General features: G+C 42.0%; 1 protein-coding gene across 2 annotated transcripts in view; it reads left to right on the top strand.

The window, feature by feature from the left end:
• Window positions 1–19,661, top strand: part of LOC141271325 (pituitary homeobox 3) — a 192,952-nt gene that overhangs the window by 62,021 nt on the left and 111,270 nt on the right. For both annotated transcript variants that reach the window (XM_073681436.1, XM_073681437.1), the window contains exon 2: window positions 15,673–15,801. In XM_073681436.1, the coding sequence (XP_073537537.1) occupies window positions 15,693–15,801 (109 nt within the window). In that variant the 5' untranslated portion in view covers window positions 15,673–15,692. The remainder of the gene's footprint in view (window positions 1–15,672; window positions 15,802–19,661) is intronic.

Raw genomic sequence — 19,661 nt, 5'->3', positions numbered from 1 at the left:
TACCTATTAACAGCTAACTAAAAAGATGGTAACAAATTGCAAGCTTTTGAGACTACTCAGGTCTTTTCATCAGGCAAACATTAACACAAAATCTGAAGAGTCACATATTTATGCACAACAGGACAGAAATAATGCAATAAATGAGACAAGTGGCGTGAAGCAGGACTATCTTTATGGGTGAAGTATAAACAGTTGTGGCAGTAACTAATAGACCAGGTCATAGATAAGGAGTGTGAAAGTTTTATTGTCCTGTGATTGAGTTCTGGCCCATGATTGTGATGCCCCCACAAGTCTGAGGAGCACATTCCTTAGTTGATATAGAAAGACATAAATCCATGCGACACATTCATTCCTGCACTGAGTGTGTCAAAAGTTGTCATGAGTTTGTATTCCCAGACTCTCCTGTCTCTCTGAGATTTGAAGTTAACTTTTAATACCAGTAATTTCATGTCCATGATGCTGTGATCAGGGATACAAAAATGTTTGCAATTTGTTACCATCTTTTCAGTTAGCCATTAAAAGGTATCAACCAATGAGGACTCTCAAATCTTAATATTTAGGTATTATATTAGTATTTGTATTAGATTACTTTTTCTAGTACCTCAAAAAAATGCATTATTAAGGCTGGATTCACATCTGCATTGGAGGGTCTGTTTGGAACTTTCCTTGCAGATTCTGTATCATTTGCCTGAAAAAAATATTGTAGCATGCAATATTTTTTATGTATGATGCACACCATGATGGACCGCATTACAAGTCAATGAAATCCACAGGGCGCTGTTGATGTCAATCATCTGTATAATACCTACTATGAACACATAATCAGTCTGAAGCTGTATGACTAAATTATGGCATTGTACCAGTGTAATTGCTTGGAGCAAATGTTCTGCTTCCTTTGTCTGCAAGTGGAAAGTCTCCTTGAAGACTTTAAGGCTGGCCGTACAAATTAGATAAAAGTGATCCAAGTCCGGGATCGACATTGGCCAACGATTTTATGTGCTTATGTGACTTTATCTGTTTGCTCATTATCCTCTTATGGCAGATGTCGGGGTAGAGAGTGTTGGCACATGTTGGATTTCTCTCTCCCCATTGAAATGAATATATAAGCCAGGGCAAGGAGAGCGTGCATATTTATGGCACATTTGTGAAATAGTTGTCGGCTGAACAAGCATCTCATGTATATGTCTGGTTTAGGGCATCGGACAAGATGTTACTACTTGCTGTTTTAAAGGTTTAAAAGTGAAGAGCAAGAGCAGGATTTCTTAATTGTGTTGAGGGGATAAAATCTCATCCACGTTATTGTTTTCATGTTGTAAATTGTTTAGGCATCATTTTCTTGTCGAGGAGTGAATTATGCCATGATAATGATCCTAAAGGGATGTTTTATTTCAGACACACTTAATATTGTTTGAACATCTCATGGAGTCGCGGTAGGGAATCAATCTTTATTTCTTCTAAAATCTGTACCACAGCACACTCCTAAAGGAGAGGAAATTGTGCTTGACAGATGCAATCATATGCAAATGGCTGTCGAAGAGGTGAAATTATCATCTGCAAACATTGGGCCGAAATTCCATCTGCCACCTCGTGAAGAAGGGCTCTTAATAAATTCTAAGACAGCAAAGTGACACACATCTTAATCAAGACTTAATCCCAGGAATTAATTCTATGTGAGTTTATGCATAATTCTTGAAGCGATGGTTAAGAAAAAAAAAAAAAGCCATGGCAGTTTCAGTGGCAGATGGACTCTCTGGACTTCATGCAAAGGCATTAAAAAGAGATAGAGAGAGGGAGACCCCTGAAATGTCAGACCCTGTACACAAATACTGGGCACTGCAAAACCTCCAGCTTCTATTGCTGACTTCAAAGGTTGGACTTCCAATTATGCTGACATGAGAACAGCATACAAATGACTGTAAATACATCTCCTGTCAGGCTGTGTCTCTTGAAAAGTCAAATCTGTGAAAAGAAAAAAAAACCTCCTTGTGTGCACAGGAGGCCTGGCCGGTGCTCCGGAGAGGTTAAGAATGGGATTTTCACATGCAAATCACTTCAGTTGTGAGAACAGGGGGGCACATTTTCACTTTCTTCAAGGTCACTTTATATAAATGTTTGCAAAAATTTAGATGCAGTGATAAAATTACTAAAGATAAAGACACCATAGATTTCCGAGTCTTTACCTAAAAAAATCACCCTTATGGCTTCTTGTGTATACCATGCCTTATAAAATGATGAGTAAAACAGCACAAGATCGCGGTTACATGGATCAGAGTGAATTTCATTTTCACAGACTGAAGTTTCTTTTAGAAGAACTGAATTAAGCTTCTAGAGGAGAACTCTGATTTTCCTCATTAAATGGGACATGATGTGACTTTTTGATATATGACAGGTAATAAAGCACAATTGTGACCCTTTTTTATGTAGACTCGGACACTAGACATTTCTAAATCCACATGATAAATATGCTCCTAAATTTGGTTGGAAATAATTGGTTACAGCATAGTGATTTTAAACCTGTTCTACATCTAGGTTTGTAACGTATCAAAAACTAAGTAAACATTTATTTATAATATAATGATGTTATATAAGCAGTACAATAAATAAGTTAATAGATAATGGACAGATTAAATGCACATGGATATGGCAGAACATGTGTACACAGTCTATACGACAGCGCACAAAGGATGTCGCCCTCCCTGGCATGTCCTCTGTGCACTAATGGGGTGCTGTATCTGGAGATATTCTAAGTTAGCAGCGATGTTTCTAGGGGAGTACCTTGGTACTTCTATACATACAAAATCCAAAAGAACAGGCCATGATTTTTTTCTGCTAGAATTGCATGGAATCTTTAAAAATCCCTTTGGTCGCCACCATCTGAAATTAAAGGCATTTAGTGGTAGTGTAAGTTCCCCAAACATTTGTATGGATCTGGAGTTTGTACAAGGCATGAACTTACTTGCACATGAGTAAATGCATTTATTAGGTTCTCTGTAGGAAATGCTTTAGTGGGCGATTCTGTACAGTCAACTTACAGATTCAAACTATGCCATATATATGCATTAATGGGTCTCTTGTCACATAAGTAAAATGCTTTCACACCACTGACCATATTGCATTGCTCTTTAACTCGCATCCCTTTAATAGTGCAGTGTGAGAACATTACAGAATAACAACCCGAATGTCCTCATGTGCACCAGTAAAGTCCTGACCTTCATTCCATGTACTGTATGATCTTTGGCATGCTCTGACATCTGAAATCAATAGACAGTATCCAAACTGCTTAGAAGGCTGAAGCAAACTTGTAAACTGGTCAGAAAAAAAATATAACAGAAATTACTATGATATTAAAGAAACTCTACAGGAGCCAATTTTCATATATGAGTGTTTTTCATGGATAGCACTTGTACATGCGATGGTCTATGGGACCATTCACATGGCCAATTTTTTCCTTGGACTGAGTCCCGTTGCATGTTTAATGCTGTGAATGTAGGAATCCTGTGGGACAAAAAAGAGACCTGAAAAAGGACTATGGAAATTATTTTGAGTTTTATTGCTTTGAATTATTCCACAGTGTTTAAAGAATTATCCATCAAATGAGAGTTGAAAACAATAAGTATTTTGCCTGTATTGTATTGTGCCTATAAAGTTGTTGGTAACAAAAATGCATTGTGTGCCACCGTATATTCAGCTGTGTTCAGTAAAGTTGGACTTCGGTTTTATTGGTTTGAGATTCTTTGTTTTTTTTAAGGGGAATTACTGGGGAATCTCCCGTTACACAGTGTTAAGTGTACAACCTCCAACTCCCAACAAGGACATAGGCAGCTCAAATAACCATTTTCGGTGGTGATCAAAGAGTTATACATTTGTTTGCGAAATACAGTCAGTAACTGATTGTTGAAGCCACTGATGCCACCAGTGTCCTATGCCCAGGACCCATTCTTTGGCTGTACATTGTTCTCCTAAGACTGAAATTACTGGCACCGTGCTGATGTCTGCTGTCGCTTACAAATTTTTAGACTATAGGTCTATCCTTTTTGCATGTTAGAGGGTTTTCCATTTTTAGGAAAGTTGTGTCCCCGTGCACAGTTTGTTGTAACAAACAAACTATGGTTTGCTTACCCTTCCCTGCTCTTACACTGCCTCTCCGCTGCGCTGCTCCTGGTCTCTGTTGTTGTCTGTAACACTGAAGTCATTTTATGCAGCCAATAACTGAACTCAGCTGAGCTGCTAAGCTCAGTGATGGGCTGCAGGGCTGTCAATGTGATGTCAGTGCTGCATGCAGACAGTAAAAGACACCTGGAACTGCAGCAGAGACTCAACACTAGACCAGGAGAGTATGTGTAAAGGACAGTTTTTTTTGTTTTTTTCCAACAAACTGTGCATGAGAACACAACTTTACTGAAAACAGAAAAATCCTTTAAGGCCATGTTCAGATGGTCATATTAAAACTCAGGCCAGTTGTAGATGTTACTGGCTCTGTGTGCAGATCCATGTGTTCGTCCGCGTATCAGGCGAGTGGAGGAGCTGCCTGTTATATACATGAACTAGTCTGGTCCGTAAATCAGACCAAAGTAGTGCATACTGCGATTTTGTTTTCATGCAGTTTGTCCATATGGAAAACTGGCCATGTACACTGGTTACATAGGTTTTAATAGATGTATGTGCTTTCCGTGTTTGGTCATTCAAACAGAAAAAGAACAGAAAATGCATTAAAAATAACAAAATATGGGAGGTCTGGTGGGCAACTTAAACTGCTAGACATCCAAAAATCCAAGCCCTGAGAACACGGGCAATATTTGTCTTTGGGGTGAGGTCACCAGACCCCTCCTCAGTCAATGACTGCTTGAGCTTCTCATTAGACAGTCAAGACCAGAGATCTGTTGGAACATTCTAGTTTGAACACTAATAGAAAACTAGACACATAACTATTTCAGGGGTGGGTAGTGAATTTCTGTGACGCTATTGTAATGTTCATCTGTGAGCACTCTAATAGCTATTTCCTTCCTATTGATTTTGTAAAAGATAACTGATTGGAGACACCTTTAAAGTGGGGAAAATAAATATTTGATACATTGCCGATTTTGCAAGTTTTCCCATCTACAAAGAATGGAGAGGTCTGTAATTTTTATCGTAGGTACACTTCACCTGTGAGACAGAATCTTGAAAAAAATCCAGAAAATCACATTGTATCATTTTTAAATAATTAAATTGCATTCTATTGCATGAAATAAGTATTTGATCACCTACCAACCAGCAAGAATTCTGTCTCTCGCAGACCGGTTAGTTTTTCTTTAAGAAGCCCTTCTACTTTGCACTCATTACTTGTATAAATTACACCTTTTTGAACTCATTACCTGTATAAAAGACACCTGTGCACACAATCACACTCCAACCTCTCCACCATGGTCAAGACCAAAGAGCTGTCTTAGGATACCAGGGACAAAATTGTAGACCTGCACAAGGCTGGGATGGGCTACAGGACAATAGGCATGCAACTTGGTGAGAAAGCAACAACGGTTGGCACAATTATTAGAGAATGGAAGAAACACAAGATGACTGTCAATCTCCCTTGGTCTGGGCCTCCATGTAAGGTCTCGCCTCGTAGGGTAAGGATGATTCTGAGTAAGGTCAGGAATCAGCCCAGAACTACACGGGAGGATCTGGTCAATGACCTGAAGAGAGCTGGGACCACAGTCTCAAACATTACCGTTAGTTTCACACTGCACCATCATGGATTCAAATCCCGCAGGGCATGAAAGGTTCCCCTGCTCATGCTAGCACATGTCCAGGCCCGTTTGAACTTCGCTAATGACCACCTGGATGATCCAGAGGAGGTATGAGAGAAGGTCATGTGGTTAGATAAGACCAAAATAGAACTTTATGGTATCAACTCCACTCGCTGTATTTGGATGAAGAAGAAGGATGAGTACAACCTCAAGAACACCATCCCAAATGTGAAGCATGGTGGGGGAAACATCATACTTTAGTGGTGCTTTTCTGAAAGGGGTACTGGACGACTGCACCATATTGAAGAGAGGATGGATGGGGTCATGTATCACAAGATTTTGGCCAACAACCTCCTTCCCTCAGTAAGAGCATTGAAGATGGGTCGTTGCTTGGTCTTCCAGCATGACAACGACGCAAAACACACATGGCAACTAAGGAGTGGCCCCGTAAGAGGCATTTCAAGGTCTTGGAGTGGTCTAGCAAGTCTCCAGACCTGAACCCAATAGAAAATCTTTGGAGGGAGCTGAAACTAAATGTTGCCAGCGATAGCCCCGAAATCTGAAAGATATGGAGAAGATCTGTATGGAGGCGTGGGCCAAAATCCCTGCTGCAGTGTGTGCAAACTTGGTCAAGAACTACAGGAAATGTCTGACCTCTGTAATTACAAACAAAGGTTTCTGTACCAAATATTAACTTCTGTTTTTCTATTGGATCAAATACTTATTTCATACAATAAAATGCAAATTAATTATGTAGAAATCATACAATGTGATTTTCTGGATTTTTTTTAGATTCTGTCTTTCACAATTGAAGTGTACGATAAAAATTACAGACCTCTCCATTCTTTATAGATGGGGAAAACTTGCAAAATCGGCAGTGTATAAAATACTTATTTTCCCCCCTGTAAATAGAGATGAGGGTTGTGAGGTTATGGTTCTTATTTGTGGTTTATGTTTTATATGCAGTAAAAAGCTAAGTTCACAAGTTGTATTTTTGCTGCGTTTTTTATGCAAATTAAAAGTTGATTTTTACAGTACTAACAAAAGCTATGAGACTTCAGAAATCTCATGCACATACTTGTTTTTTTTTCTGATTAAATTGGAAAAGTGCTGCATTTTTGAAAACTGCAGCACGTCAATTCTTTCAGCATTTTTCCACCCATAGAAAGCAATGAGTAAGTGTAAAAAAGCAGTGGAAACGCAGCAAAAATGCTTCTATCAGTTTTTGCAGAATTTTTGTGATTTTCCAAAGTTTAAACCATAATGTCTTTTTATCCTCACATGAGTATGGATGTTAATATTAGTATAATTTAATTAAACAAGTAATATGGGTTAAAGTAAACAATGCCCTACCTATTCTATGCCCTACCAATGTGTGAAAGTAAACAATGCTCTACCAACTCAGTATCCTATTAACATGTGAAGGAAAACAATGCCCTACCAACTCAATGCACTACCAATGTGTGAAAGTAAACAATGCCCTATCAACTCAATGCCCTACCAATGTATTAAGTAAACAATGCCCAACCAATTCAACTTCCCCCACTGTTTTTACATTTGAAATTGTGTATTTTTTATGAGCTCATGTAATCTTAGTTCACGGCTGCGTCTCCTTCATGAATTACAAGGTGAAGCAAAGTTGAACTTTGGCATCCTGAAAAATGCAGCCAAAAATACAGCAAAACACAGCAAGAAAAGAAGCAAAAAAGGCAGCAAAACATGAGTTTTTGGGGGCAGCTTTTCTTACTGCGAAAAGATCAGTTTTTGGCTGCAGAAAAAAGCAGCAAAACAAAAACATGTGAACATAGCAAAACATACTGTAGTCTTCAACAAAAAAGTAAAAACAAACAAAAATCAAATATAAAATATTTACCACTTGTTCCACATGAACAAAAGGCATTTTCCTATGTATAAATAACAAGAACAAACTTCTTAGTCCATGGTAGCTTTGTTGTGGTGAAGGTGGAAAACCTAGATCTTGACAAGAAGGATGGGAGAGAAATGAGATCCTGATGCTTGGGAGAGGTGTTAACTGCCCTTGGATAAAGACATAGCCGCATCTTCAGATCTCCATTACGTATTTTGCTCATAATGTTGCTATTTCAGTCTGAATGTCACCTATAAAAGAAGAGGCCTTGCTCTCTCGGAGAGCTCTAAATAGAAGCCTGCTAGATAATCTTTGATTTATAGGCTAGCGAGGCCCAGGGTTTAGAGTGAGTCTGCAATCTGCCAGGGGGGTTTCCAAGCCAAGAAACCACGCACTAGGTTGGCAGTACATTGGGGAATTTATGTGTCCAGTAGCCGAGTGGAGCAGAGTATTTAACTCTGTAGTGCCTATAATTTTTTAATATGTCCTTCATTTTATACCGTGGTTAGAAAGTTAACTAAATATGAGCATAATTAGATCATTCATTTAAAAATCAACAAATAATTTTGCATATAATGCAAAAAAATAAATAAATATATCTAAAAGAGTTTAATACATTTATTTAAAAAAAGTAGTTATATTATCAGCTTGTGCACATCAACACTATTTCCCCGCGGCTGTGCACCTGTGTTTAGGGTATGGGGTGTTTTTAGATTTTCACTTTATAATTTGTATAATGTGTATCAAAAGGCCAAAAAATAGCTTGATGGGATAATTTTTTAAAATTATTTCTTGTATTACATTGCAATCTATATACAGTGGATCTAAAAAGTCTACACACCCCTATTAAAATGCCAAGTTTTTGGCATGTAAAAAGAAAATAATATCAAGAAGAATAATTTCATAACTTTTTCCACCTTCAGGCTGTGTGCCCACGATGCGTTTTTTAAGCGTTTCCGCAGCGGCAGAAACGCTTAAAAAACGCATGGTAGAAGGCCTGCCATGTTCCCCAATGATAATCCGTATGTGCTGTGCACATGCTGCGGAAATTTCCTCTGCGGATTATCATTGCGGAAAACAACGCAGCACTACCAATTATTTTGCGGAAGTGCTGTGTTTTCGCCGCCATTGACTTGCATTGGAACGCATGGATTCCGCATCACTGTATATGTAGATGCGCATTCCATGCGTTCCAATGTGTGGATGGTACCCGGGAGTGGAGGACAGGAGACTCTCCTCTGGACCCGGGTACCATAGAAACTGTAAAAAAAAAAGAATAAAATAAAAAATAAATATTATATTTACCTTCTGGCGGCCCCCGCTCTCCTTCTCTTCACTTGCTGGCAGATCGCGATGAACTGAAGGACCTGCGCTGACGTCATAGTCATGTGACGGGTCACGCGACGCTGACGTCGGCAGGTCCTTCAGTGTACCGCGATCTGCCGGCAGCCAGGACGGTGAAGCAAGACTCCGGGGGCCATCGGAAAGTAAGTATAGATTTATTTTTTATTTTTTAACATTCTTTCAGTCACACTATATAAATCCATGCCTTGTGCATGGATTTATATAGTGTGGCCAAGTTGACAAGCACTTTCCAAGTGATTCTAAAATTGCTTGGAAAGTGCTTGTCAACCCGCATGCGGAAATGCATGTGAAGAACGCTTCACATCCGCATGTCCCTGGCAGGAAAAACACATGTACAATCCGCATGTACAATCCGCATGAGATGCAGAAACACTCAGGAAAAATCCGGAGCATTTCTGCATCGTGGGCACATAGCCTTAATGTCACCTATAATCTGTACAATTCAGTTGAAATCTTTTCTGATGGAAAAAGAAAACTATAGAAATAAAATTATGTAGTTTCAAAAATATTCACATCCTAAAGACTACTGCAGACGAGCATAACAAAAATGGTCCATGTTTCATCCAGAAAACTCAGACAATTTTTTAAAAATATTCATGTGATTTTCATCCGTGTGCCATCCCTGTGTCCATTTTTGACATCTGGCTCAGCCAGACAAAGGTGTGGGAGCGCCTCCTTTCTACACTTGTACAAGCGACATTGTGAACAAGACCCAGGAAGGGTCAAAAAGTTAAAACAGTATTATTGTCGCATTTTCTTCCTGCACTTTGATTTCTACTCTACTAATTTATATGTAATAAATAAAAGTGTTTGAATTTTGAAGAAAAGAGTGTGTTTTTCCATTTATGCTACTGGAATCCCACATCCGGTGTCGGACTGGGGTGTCTGTGGCCCACAGTGGGAATTGATTCTCGGGCCCACTCTACAGCTATATGCAATGCAAATACCTGTCAGCCGTTATCCCTGTTATAGTGGAGCATCGACTGTAAATCACAGGCGGCTCCTGCATATCTACTGTGCACATGCTATAACTGGGATGTACAATTATGGTAGTTTGCATTAAAGGGCTTCTATGGTTAAAACAAGTTATCACCGATCCATGGGCTCCACAGGATAGGTGATAACTTTTTGATCATTTGGGTCCGAACATTGGAAAACGCACCTATCGGAAGAATGGGGAACTTTTAGGCTGTGTGCCCACTATGCGTTTTGTAAGCGTTTCCGCAGCGGCAATTCCGCTGCAGAAACGGTTAAAAAACGCTTGTTCGTATATCTGCAATGTTACCCAATGATAATTTCCATAGGCTGTGCACATGCTGCGGAAATTTCCGATGCGGATTATCATTGCGGAAAAATCCGCAGCACTACCAATTATTTTGCGGAATCGCGGCGTTTTTGCATTGAATCGCTTAATATCCGCATGACTGCATGTGCACATGCGGATATTAAGCGATTCAATGTGCGGATGGTACCCGGGTCCGGAGGAGAGTCTCCTCTTCTTCAGACCCGGGTACCATAGTACCTGTAAAAAAAAGAATTTAAAATAAAAAAAAAATTATACTTACCTTCTGATGTCCCCCGGTCTTCTATCCCGTATGTCTTGGCTCCCCAGCGGCTCGCAATGGAGTAAAAGGACCTTCCATGACGTCATTCAGTCATGTGACAGGTCACGCAACCGCTGACGTCGGCGGTCGCGTGACCTGTCACTTGACTAAATTGCGTCATGGAAGGTCCTTTTACACCACCGCGGGACACCGGGGAGATCGGACGCACCGGAGAAGGAGACCGGGGGGCCATCAGAAGGTGAGTATAATGTCTTTTTTTTTTTTTTTTACCATTTTTATTCTTTTTTTTTAACTAACTTGGTCACACTATATAAAATCCATGCCGGTTGCATGGATTTATATAGTGTGACCAAGTAGTCAAGCACTTTTCCAAGTGATGCTAAAATCGCTTGGAAAAGCGCTTGATAACCCGCATGCAGAAATGAATGCAAAAACGCTTGACAAACGCTTCTACCTGGACGGAAAAACGCATGTAAAATCCGCATGCGTTTCTTTTGCCAGGGAGATGCAGAAACGCTCAGGAAAAATCCGGAACATTTCTGCATCGTGGCCACATAGCCTTATCCCTGTCAGGACACTTTTCCCCATTTTAAAATGGAGCTTCATGTGGGACATCTGACCGCAGCCCCATTCAATCTCTTTGGGGCTTCCAGAAAAAAACAGTGAGGAAATGAATGGATCAGTGGCCAAGTCGCATATGGGCTCCAGTCTAATGGGGAAAAAAGCTCCACATTCTGCCAATTGTGTGCCAGCAGTCAGACCCCCACCAATCAATAATTTATCACTTATCCTGTGGAGGGGTGATTACTTGTTTTTCCAGGAGAACCCCTGTAAATGCATCTTGTTCTCCTAATTAATATCAGAGAGAACAAATGTCAGCCATACACAACACAATCCACTATACCAACACCAATAGTACCATATACAAGGGAGAAATACTGCCACACCGTGGCCAGACCAGATATTACCAGCGTATATTGACCAAATAATTCCACATAGTAGGGAGAAATACCGCCACATCATGACCAGACCACATATTACCACCACATAGTGACTGAATACTACTACATACAAGGAACAAATACCGCCACATCGTGACCAAATCACATATTACCACTACATAGTGACCGAGTAATACCACATACAAAGGACAAAAACCATCATACCATGACCAGACCACATATTACCACCACATAGTGACTGCATAATACCACATACTGTACAAGGGAGAAATACCACCACACTGTGACCAGACCAGATATTAACAGCATATAGCATCATAATAATTCCCCATCATTGCTCTCCTTCACCTCCTCCATCATTGCTCTCCCCCACCTCCTTCATCATTGCTCTCTCCCATCCCAGTCATTGCTCTTCCTTTCTCCATCATTGTTCTACCCCATGACATCATTGCTCTCGCCACCTCCATCATTGTCATATCTCCCCCACCTCCATCATTGTCATATCTCCCCCACCTCTATCATTGTTCTCCCCATCTCCATGATTGCTCTCCCCACCACCATCAATGTCATATCTCCCCATCTCCATCATTGCTCTCCCCACCTCCATCATTGCTCTCCCCCATCTCCTCCATCACTGCTCTCCCCTATCCCCATCATTGCTCTCCCCACTTCCTCCATCATTGACATCTCCCCCACCTCCATCATTGCTCTCCCCATCATTTTTCTCCCCATCTCCATAATTGTTCTCCCCCATCCCCATCATTGCTCTTCCCCATCCCCTTCATTTCTCTCCCCAATCCCCATAATTGCTCTCCCCATCCCCATGATTGCTCTCCTCCATCCCCATGATTGCTCTCCCCATCCCCATCATTGTCATATCTCCCCATCTCCATGATTTCTCTCCCCCACCACCATCATTGTCATATCTCCCCCATCTCCATCATTGCTCTCCCCCACCTCCATCATTGCTCTCCCCCATCCCCATCATTGCTCTCCCCCATCTCCTCCATCACTGCTCTCCCCTATCCCCATCATTGCTCTCCCCCACCTCCTCCATCATTGACATCTCCCCCACCTCCATCATTGCTCTCCCCCTTCATTTTTCTCCCCATCTCCATCATTGTTCTTCCCCATCCCAATCATTGCTCTTCCCCATCCCCTTCATTGCTCTCCCCCATCCCCATCATTGCTCCCCCATCCCCATGATTGTTATCCCCCATCCCCATGATTGTTCTCCCCATCCCCATCATTGCTCTCCCCATCATTGCTCTCCCCATCATTGCTCTCCCTCACCTCCTCCATCATTGCTTTCCCCCACCTCCTCCATCATTGCTCTTCCCCATCCCCATCATTGCTATCCCCATCATTGCTCTCCCCATCCCCATCACTGCCCTCCCCCATCCCCATCATTGCTCTAACCCATCTCCTCCATCATTGCTCTCCCCCACCTCCTCCATAATTGCTCTCCCCCATCCCCATCATTGGTCTCCCCCATCCCCATCATTGCTATCCCCATCATTGCTCTCCTCCATCCCCATCATTGCTCTCCTCCGTCCCCATCATTGCTCTCCCCATCCCCATCATTGTTCTCCCCATCCCCATCATTGCTCACACCCCATCATTGTTCTCCCCACCCTCATCATTGCTCTCCCCCATCCCCATCATTGCTCTCCCATCCCCATCATTGCTCTCCCCCACCTCCTCCATCATTGCTCTCCCCCACCTCCTCCATCATTGCTTTCCCCCACCTCCTCCATCATTGCTCTTTCCCATCCCCATCATTGCTATCCCCATCATTGCTCTCCTGATCCCCATCACTGCCCTCCCCCATCCCCATCATTGCTCTAACCCATCTCCTCCATCATTGCTCTCCCCCACCTCCTCCATCATTGCTCTCCCCCATCCCCATCATTGCTATCCCCATCATTACTCTCCCCATCATTGCTCACACCATCATTGTTCTCCCCACCCTCATCATTGCTCTCCCCCATCCCCATCATTGCTCTCCCCCTTTCCATCATTGCTTTTCCCCTTTCCATCATTGCTCTCCCCCTCTCCATCACTGCTCTCCCCCTCTCCATCACTGCTCTCCCCATCCCCATTATTGCTCTTCCCCATCCCCTTCATTGCTCTCCCTATCCCCATCATTGCTCTCCCTATCCCCATCATTGCTCTCCCCCATCATTGCTCTCACCATCCTCATCATTGCTCTCCCCATCTCCATCACTGCTATCCCCCTTTCCATCACTGCTCTCCCCATCCCCATCATTGCTCCCCCATCCCCATCATTGCTCTCCCCCATCCCTATCATTGCTCTTTCCATCCCCATCACTGTTCTTCCCCTCTCCATAATTGCTCTCCCCATTCCCATCTTTACTCTCCCCATCCCCATCATTACTCTCCCCATCCTCACTATTGCTCTTTGCTCTCCCCCTTTCCATCACTGCTCTCCCCCTTTCCATCACTGCTCTCCCCCTCTCCATTACTGCTACCCCCCTCTCCATCACTGCTCTCCCCATCCCCATTATTGCTCTTCCCCATCCCCATTATTGCTCTCCCCCTCTCCATGACTGCTCTCCAACCCTCTCCATCACTGCTCTCCCTATCCCCATTATTGCTCTCCCCCATCTGCATTGTTGCTCTCTCCATCCCCATCATTGCTCTCCCCCTCTCCATCACTTCTCTCCCCATCCTCATTATTGCTCTCCCTATCCCCATTATTCCTCTCCCTCTCTCCATCACTGCTCTCTCCACCCCCATTATTGCTCTCCTCCTTCCGCATTATTGCTCTCCCCCTCTCCATCACTGCTCTCTCCCTCTCCATCATTGTCTCTCCGGCCCAGTGTTTTAGTTAAAAAAACAACACTTACCTCTCTGCCTGTTCTCCCACATGCCGCAGCATCCTCGTTGTCTGCAACTTTCTCCCTGACACAGGCCAGCGCTGCATGATGATGTCATCAAGCAGCGCGGGCCTGTATGAGGGAAAAAGCGCCGCGCAGGAAGCAGAGGACGGATCCCTCCAGCTCCACTGCCATGTCAGCAGTGGAGCTGGAAGGATCGCATCGCTCCCTGCCCACCGCACCCTCAGCTCCACTTCCATGTCAGCAGCGGAGCTTGAGGTATCGCATTGTTCCCTGCCCGCTGCACCCTCAGCTCTGCATCGCTCCCAGCCCGCCTCTCCCAATCCCTCCATCGCATGGAGCAATGCGATGGAGGGATTGCATCGCTCCATGCCCGCCGCCCCACTGATAGGTCGGCGGGCATGCGGGCCCCCGTGCGTCATGCTCGGGGGCCTGCCGAGGACCCGGGCCCACTGGAGAATTCTCCAGTGTCCCAGTGCACCAGTCCGACCCTGATCACATCCCACCCACCAGCACCTTGCACCTTAGACAGTGTGCAAGTCAATTATTCCTGTTTACAGTTCTAGGTAATGTCACTGTTGTACCAAAGTTAAACCACTTTTTGATGACAATCTTCACTGTCTCACATGGTATATTTAAAGCCTTAGAATTTTTTTGTACTCTTCTCCTAACTGATTACTCTCAACAATGAGATACCTTTGCTGTGTTATAAGCTGTTTACGGACCATGGCTTTTGCTGTAAAATGCAACTAAGTTTAATCAGAATCACATTAAATAATGCTAGCTGTGTACTGAATAGAATGTAATATCAGTTTAAATATGATTCACTAATTCTGAGCACAACCATATCCCCAATTATAAGAGAGTTTTCACACTTATGCAACCACATTATTTTAGTTTTGCTATTTTTATTTCCTCCCTAAAAATGATTTCAGTTTGTTTCTCGATGGATTTGTATACATTATGGTTGTCATTAAAGGTGGAAAAAGTTCTAAAATGATTCTTCTTTGTATGATTTTTCTCACATGACAAAAATATGAACTTTTGCAAGGATCTGTATACTTTTTATATCTACTGTATATGACGCTGCTGGCTGAACCTGCGTTTAGAACTGAGCAGAGTCCAATGAGTTCCAGGAGCCTTGATCTATCACTGGCAATCACTCACATTATCATCATGTGTTATCAGAAGCACCTTCGCTGTTCCTTTTATTATATAGACAGCTTTATAATTTCAGGGAAGTTGACAGGTAGAATGCTTACTCTTACTAGTTTGACTCTATCATGTATTATCCACTTATTACAATGATGTTCTGTTCTTTTTCAGTTGTCATTTTGTGCTGCCTCATGGATTTCAACCTTCTGACGGACTCAGAGGCTCGTAGTCCTGCCCTCTCTCTCTCTGATTCTGGAACACCTCAACATGATCACAGCTGCAAGGGGCAGGAGCACAGTGGTGAGTAATCCAACAGACCTAGATTTCGTTTTGACTGTTCCTGATCATGGTGAACCCGATATAACATCTATTTTGTCGATTTCATTCTGAGATGCATTATTATTGACAGACCACTCAATTATATGAAACAGTTATACCATATACAGTGTAGGGCTGTTGAAGGCATTAGCTGAACCTTAGACCAAAAGTCTATCATCTAAATATCAAATTCAGCATAACCAGATGGTTTTCATCTTTGATTCCTGGCAAGCTTGGTGTTGAAAACTGATTCTAATTTACGTTGAGCCTTCCTTCCTTCCTTCCTTCCTCCCTAACAAACTTCCTTCCTTTCTTTCCTAACGCTCTCCAACTCACTTCCTTCCTTTCCTATTTCCTCCTTCCGTTTATTTCTCGTCAACTCCAGGTTCAGCTCTGCATCTTCACCAGTGCTCTAGTCACTGTTTAGCGGCAGCAATGGTGTTGTCACAAGAGGACAAAAGCGCTGCAACTAATCATTTGGCTCAGTGGTTCATGCCATCTTCATTGGCAGAGTTGCTGAGCCCAGTGATCGGCTGCAGCACTGTTGACATGCCAGTAAACAATGCAATGACTGGAGCAACAGTAAAGACAGCGCTGAATCTGGGTAGGGTGAGTACCAGACAATTTTATCATTTTTAGCACAGGCATGTCGATGGTGTGAGTAAAGATGAAACTGGAAAAACCCTTTAATGATAATGTATTTTGCAGATATGAAATTGGAGAGGGTGGTTGATAAGAATTATAACTAATTTATCAGAGTTATACTGCTCTTGATGAATCTGCAAGTAATATTTTCTGTCTGAAACTGTTTTTATTGCTGGTGTGAACAAGCAAATATTTTGGCTGCTAATTTACTCCTTTTTTTAATCTTTGCTTTTGGTAAACAAGGGAAGAAGTATAATTAAAGGGAATCTGTCACCAGGTTTTACCTCATCTTAGAGCAACATAACGTAGGAAAAGAGACCCTGATTCCAGCAATGTATCACTCAGATTACTGGGTGTAGCAGTGGTGACACAATCAGCGTTTTTGGATGTATCAGTGATCAGAAAACTGACCATGCTCACACCACAGCCTTAAGTATACATTGTATATTAACAGTGAGCTGCTTATCAGAGGAGGGGGCGTGGTCGGTCAAGCACTCATGTGAGCTATAGTCCAGGCAGTGATTACACTGGTATACAGTGATTTTGGTGCCAACGATATCTGAATGGTTTTATATTAAGTATACGGTGCTAATTAAGAATATAACTTTGGTTTTGCCAAATTGACTTTCGTTTCAGAGATATTTTATAGTTAATTAATTATAGTATAATTCTGGCTTCAAAAATTCGCTTTTATAGCACTGTAAGCCTACAAATTGAAATACAAAATAATTATATGGGATATTTCATTACCTAGGACAGTGTTAAAGAGTCAAAAGACCAAAAGCCATTGCATTTGTTATCGCACACATGTCACATTGGGGGGAATGAATTATTTTCATGATGAATTATCTCAAAAACTAGAACCAATTTAGCAAAAGTAATGGGATTTTTGAATTCAGCACCCTCAAAATACTCTAAGGCTGCTTGCCCACTATGCATTTTTCAAGCGTTTTTGCCGCAGAATTTCCACAGCTAAAACGCTTAAAAAACGCTTGGTAATACGTGCCCCATGGTCCCCAATGATAATCTGCATGTGTAGTGTACATGCTGCGGAAATTTCCTCTGCGGATTATCATTGCGGAAAAATACGCAGCATGTCCATTGATTTTGAGGACACGCAGCATAATTGCCGCCATTGACTTGCATTGAATCGCTTAATATCCGCATGACTACATGTGCACATGCGGATATTAAGCGATTCAATGTGCGGATGGTACCCGGGTCTGGAGAAGAGGAGACTCTCCTCCAGACCCGGGTACCATAGTACCTGTAAAAAAAAGAATTTAAAATAAAAAATATACATTATACTCACATTCCGATGTCCCCCGGTCTCCTGTACGATGCGTCCTGGCTCCCTGGCTGACATCGGCGGTTGCGTGACCTGTCACATGACTAAATGACGTCATGGAAGGTCCTTTTACACCACCGCGAGCCGCCGGGGAACCAGGACGCATCATAAAGGAGACCAGGGGACATCGAAGGTGAGTATAATGTTTTTTTTTATTTTTTACCATTTTTATTCTTTTTTTTAACTATTACTTGGTCACACTATATAAATCCATGCCGGTTGCATGGATTTATATAGTGTGACCAAGTTGTCAAGTACTTTTCCAAGTGATGCTAAAATCGCTTGATAACCCGCATGCAGAAATGCATGCAAAAACGCTTGACAAACGCTTCTACCTGGCAGCAAAAACGCATGTAAAATATTCATGCATTTTTCCTGCCAGGGAGATGCAGAAAAAATCTGCAGCATTTCTGCATCATGGGCACTTAGCCTAAATCCATTCAAAAAACCTTGGCGCCTGAAACTTTTTTTTTTTGACCTGTGTAATCTTCTTGTTATAAAACCTTCATTTTAAGTAACCAACGACGGCACACAGCCAAAAAAGTGACACATTGCTTAAATATGCGTTTCAACCCCTATCTCCTGCTGTCTTCAGATTACATAGCAAATACAAATGTTTTTTAATTGAAATAACAAATGTTGTAAATTTGGCAGAATTTTTGAAAAAAATGAAATGTGACATTTCAAGCTATTCAAATTATGACGTCAGGCTTAAACTGGTTAGAAAATGTTATTGGTGGTCATTTATGAAAAAAACGCTTCTAAAAAAGACTTTAGAAGAAGCATTATCAGGCATAGCAGCTATTGTGAACTGAGTCCAGAAGTTATTCTCAGATAAGAAGTGAATTATGGAACATTTCAGTTTCCATTAGCATTAGGCTATGTGCTTGTGGCCAAATTAAGTATGACAGTTTGTAACTAATGTACTTTGCAATAAGTGTGAGTGGCTTTAACACTTGCTGTGGAAATGTCCTGTTTGGATTGAGGACATGCTCCGGAGTGTGTCATGTCCTCATTGTATGCAGTTCATCCCTAGAAGCAGTTGTGCATAGGGGAATTAGTGGTGTGTCTGAGCGAGTCCTGTAGCCAAATTATTTAAAAATTAGTCTGAACAGGATGCACGGCCAAAGTGCTCTCTGTGCAGCTGCTACGTTGCAGTGTAATGCAGGTGATGGGTTGCACTGCTACCCCTAGGGTACCCCAAGTGCGACAGACAAGTTACAAAAAGTCAAACCAGTTGGATTTTGTTGCAATAGCAGTACGCTAAGGGTAGCAATGCAACCAAATTCACCTGCATTGCACTGCGATTTAGTAGCTGCACAGAGTTATCTTTGTGTGTGCAAAAATTGTCATCTAGCCCCAGCTTTAAGTGCAACCTGGGCAACCGGCCCAAAAGGTAAGGGAGCCCACATCCACCTCCAAAGTAGCCTGTGTCAAAGACACATAAAGGGGTGGAAAGGGTCCATATACAGTTCTTGCACAGGGGCCTCTTCTGTCTGTGTCTTCCCCTCCCCAACCTTATTATTCAGCACATTGATAACTAAATGTTTATCCCATAGAATTTCTTTGTAATATCCCTATTACCCATACATGAGCTCGTAATATAGTCATCACTGCATTTCTTAAATACTTGTCTTATGTAAATTGGAAGAGATCAGTACATCTGTTCTTTAGCTTTCAGCATTTTCCATTGCTTCCATAGTGTGAGATATCAGCTATATCAGTGATATTATTACAGTGCCATCTAGTGGTTTTCTCAAGTAGCACCATATCTAAAAGCGTGCGATATACTACATGAGATACTGTACGTATAGAAAAAATAGGAAAGCTCTCCAAAGTTAGTGAAATA

Source organism: Phyllobates terribilis, unplaced genomic scaffold, assembly GCF_046119375.1.
Source record: "Phyllobates terribilis strain yellow unplaced genomic scaffold, ASM4611937v1 Scaffold_5__5_contigs__length_657084704, whole genome shotgun sequence".
Taxonomy (NCBI): domain Eukaryota; kingdom Metazoa; phylum Chordata; class Amphibia; order Anura; family Dendrobatidae; genus Phyllobates; species Phyllobates terribilis.
The sequence above is the reverse complement of the archived record's forward strand: the minus strand, read 5'-3'. Positions and strand labels throughout refer to the sequence as shown.